Source organism: Montipora capricornis, chromosome 8, assembly GCF_036669925.1.
Source record: "Montipora capricornis isolate CH-2021 chromosome 8, ASM3666992v2, whole genome shotgun sequence".
Classification (NCBI taxonomy): Eukaryota; Metazoa; Cnidaria; class Anthozoa; order Scleractinia; family Acroporidae; genus Montipora; species Montipora capricornis.
Window position 1 is genome coordinate 43,010,963 of NC_090890.1, and position 3,902 is coordinate 43,014,864.

The 3,902-nt window shown below is 40.2% G+C and overlaps 1 protein-coding gene across 2 annotated transcripts in view; it reads right to left on the minus strand.

The window, feature by feature from the left end:
* Nucleotides 1-2,142: 2,142 nt before the first annotated feature.
* Nucleotides 2,143-3,902, minus strand: part of LOC138059418 (uncharacterized) — a 39,388-nt gene continuing 37,628 nt past the window's right edge. For both annotated transcript variants that reach the window (XM_068905016.1, XM_068905015.1), the window contains exon 22: nucleotides 2,143-3,902. This exon is cut by the window's right edge and continues 92 nt beyond it. In XM_068905016.1, the coding sequence (XP_068761117.1) occupies nucleotides 3,869-3,902 (34 nt within the window). In that variant the 3' untranslated portion in view covers nucleotides 2,143-3,868.

Genomic DNA, 3,902 nt, shown 5'->3' on the forward strand with positions numbered 1-3,902 from the left:
TGTTGAACGAAAATAGAGACCAGCTCTATTCCGTTCAACACATTTGTGCAACATTGTTCAACATTTGTGAGCAACAAATGTTGCAAGATGTTGATCCGTGTATCATCGGCTTTAGTTTCTCAACTTATCTGGACGATAATCGTACTTATCAGTTGTCTCTTATAGGGTGTTTTCTAGCAGCAATATTTGCATACTAAAACAAAAGGAAGAATTTGCATAAAAATGGAGTTCAATTCCCAAAAGAATATTTCATTCCTCCAATATGGCCGCTCTTTCTTTGTTTCACTCCGCTAAGATGGCCGCCGTGACGTCATGCGGTAACACTCAATAGTCACCTAAAAAGATTAGGACCCGATTGTTCGAAAGCCGATTAACTTAATCCAGGATTAGCGTAAACTTTTGTTTCATATTTTCAACTTTTTGGTGTAAGTTTTTTTTGCTTATTTTTGTTTTCCAGGATTGAGTTCTGTAAAGTTTTGCCGAATATCAGCGTTAAACAACATTTGGGAGTAGAAAAATAATTTTCTTGGTTAACTTTTAATCTGGGATTAGCGTTAATCGACTTTTGAACAACCGGGCCAAGGTGGCTACTAAGGCGGGAACTTCAATGGGATGCAAACCAATCACCTCTGCGATGCCGGTGCAATTCTTCATGATCTTTTTACCTTTGGTGACGATTAGTTGTTTGGGAGAAACTACTGTCCTGGGGCCCTTTTCTCGAAAGTCCAGAAAACTTTTCGGATCCGGTGGTGAGAGCACTCGTCTCCCACCAATGTCGCCCGGGTTCGATTCCCAGACTTGACGTCATATGTGGGTTGAGTTTGTTGGTTCTCTACTCTGCAACGAGAGGTTTTCTCCGGGTACTCCAGTTTCCCCTCTCCTCAAAAACCAACATTTCACATGATTTGCGTTATTTGTTAATTTCAGTTTACGGCGTCCCCCTCCAGCGCTAGAACGACTAGACACTGTGAAACTGTCAACCGCTTGTTTTGGAAAGACGATTTTTTGATATGTTTTCAAGGTAAAAAGCAAAATGACTGTGAAGTTTGACAACTTTAATCCTCTCCGTTCTTAAGATACAGAGGAAATTGTGACACCCGAAAATGGCCCGTAATTTTTCGGGACCTTTGAGAAACGGGCCCCTGGCATGCGAAATGTTTACTTCGGTTTCCGTCAGTCGTACGCTTTTAAAAGGTCCCTCATAACTTAATTGATGCTAGCAAAATTCCGTGTTTCAAACACTCGCCAAAAAAGCACCACTAGCATTTAGTTGTAGGGTCTACTTAGCCGATACAGTTCATTGAAAACAAGTTGAAATAATCTCAGCCTAGGAAAGGTCGCACAAATTTGTTTTTGACGTGATGCATTTGTTTCGTTGTCATCAGCGTTGCTAAAGAACTGTCTTAATCTCTTCAGGCCGCAACGTGGCCTGGACTGCATACCAAAGGGAAACGTCCACGCGTATAGCAACCTCCGTACCAGGTAATTTTTTTCCGGAAACGAAGTTGAGGGATAGGAAGATCAAACCAAGACTTCTCCCCGAGACAAGGAAAAAAACTTTCAATGCAGATTATCATTTCCTTGCTTCTGTTTCATAAAACAAATATGGCTGCTGCTTAATGGTCTCCCGCTGTTGCTCAAATGAGTGAAAACACTCTACGCCAAACATTATCCGAAGAATTTTTTTTTCTTCTGGAAACCCCTGTGTTTTCCGCCTCTAATGATATGCTTTTCGGATTCAGTTCGATTTCAAAAAATGTATCGCCTCGCAACCTTTAAAATTGCATTTTTAAATTTTTCTCCGAAAAATCCTAAATTTGCTTTCAGTGTTACCAGTTTTTCCCCTATTAAAACCTTCTCAGAAGCTCATGACATTGAAGCGTTTAACTCTGGTTCAGAGTTGTTTTTTTTTATATAAAAACTTCCTTATTTGGTGTAACGTAGCTCGTGCATTTTTTCGCACGTGCAGCGTCGATCTTATTTTGGCCCATATTTGGGCATAAAATTGGTGTCCTAAAATCCGCAGCTTTGTTCCAAGGAAAAGAGTTACAAGTTACACACTGCAAGATCATGTGCTCCTGACCTTCTGTATACGTATCTGCGAATAAGCAAGAATCCAGATAACTTGGACTACCAACATGGTAAACTTATAAAAATAGTTTTATTCCACATCACGATCACAAAACGTCTATCTACAATGTAGCATGCAATACAACTTATAAAGCACCCATGCAGTAGTTTTAGATGCACGAAAAGTTCACTAAACCCTGACACATTGTCCACCCCATTCCCTTTCGGGGTTTAGAACTTCTAGAGTTGTTTTTATTTAACGAATTCGCCCAAAGGCAGGTAATTATACAATAGGACACGAAGTCCCCTACTTGGTAAATTACTCGGTTAATTGCCTACCGAAAGTTACATAGCGATTACTTTGGTGGTTGCATCAAGACGCACACACGTTTTCCCGCGCTTTGCGCCGGTGCATGGATTTCCTTTGGGATATGATTGGCTCACTCAGTTATCTGCGTCTGCTGTGATTGGCTGCTGTATTTATTGCATTGCTGCGATTGCGATTGGCTGTTTGTGGTTGTCTGTCAAAATTACTTTGTTTTTTTGGATTCATGTAACTCAAATAAAAACGACTCTAGTTTTAACAACAGCACAAAACTACTTTCTATTCAAAATACGGATGTCTAATATTTAGTTAGTATCAAAATGTAAATCTATCGTATCAATGAGATAAATGCATGCGTGCGCTTGACGCTTAATTTTATTCTTTAAATAAATATATCTCTTTAAAATTTTCATCATTAACGGGGATGGAGAAATCACGCCACCAGAAAGAACTAGATTAAAATAGTACTTTAGAGACAAAAACATTTTCACCTTTGAGATCTTGTGACAATGAAAGAATAAAACGGCGATGTTTCAAATTGCAAGATAAGATGCAATGCAAGACAAGAGATTTCAAACAGTGGCGAGATTTCCTAGAGGCAATGACTTGAAATTTAATCATTTTAACAACTAGAATACGTTCCCAAGAAGACACACAAAAAAGGTGCGGTATTTCAATTCACCGAGTGCGGATCATTTCTCAATCAGCCGCGAGACATAGCCCTGTGATAATGTATACAATGAAAAAGCCTCCAACGACAATCCGTACTATATTGCAACATGTTCCATTTTCTTGTTTTGAAGATCCTCAGTCTCTTTTATCGCCGTACAAATATTGATTGCCATCTCGGATTATCAACCATGCGTGGAAGAATTCGAACAAAAACAGACGAGGGCGGAACCATTCCTTTTAAAAAGTCAATCTTTTTGTTTAAACTTGACGGTTACCTCTTCGGTCAGGCCCATCTTTTAGGAACGCATTCGCTATGGAAAGGCATTTGCCGATTAGCACAATGTTTACACAGAAGATGGAAGACCTTATTTCCTTTCCCCGGGAAACGAACGAAACGAAAGACGCTCGTGGCCCCAAATAACGCCACGAGTGACGCGACAATCTTCCACACAGTACACACATTTTGGGAAGTCACTTGTTTTCCCCCGTTCGGGTATAGCAAAATGGCTGAAATTTACGAGCCCGCGCGTGGATAGGAAATACTAAAGGAGTCGCCATTTTAGTAAGTAGCGCGTTCAGTGATTTCACCAAATACGTTTGGTTAAGATCCACGACGAACCCGAGTTTGATTACCATACAACGTCTTTACTAAAAACTCTTTCACTACTCTTTATCTTCTGTATGCCTGAGAAATCAAGTAAACGAATAAGTGCTCCATAAACCACGACTTGCGACAAAAGAAAGAAACAGTCCCGATTCCATTGCGAAGCCGCAACCATTTCTCTGGACACCAGGTTCCTCTCATCGCGCGCGAAGTTTAAGTTGGGCGATGTAG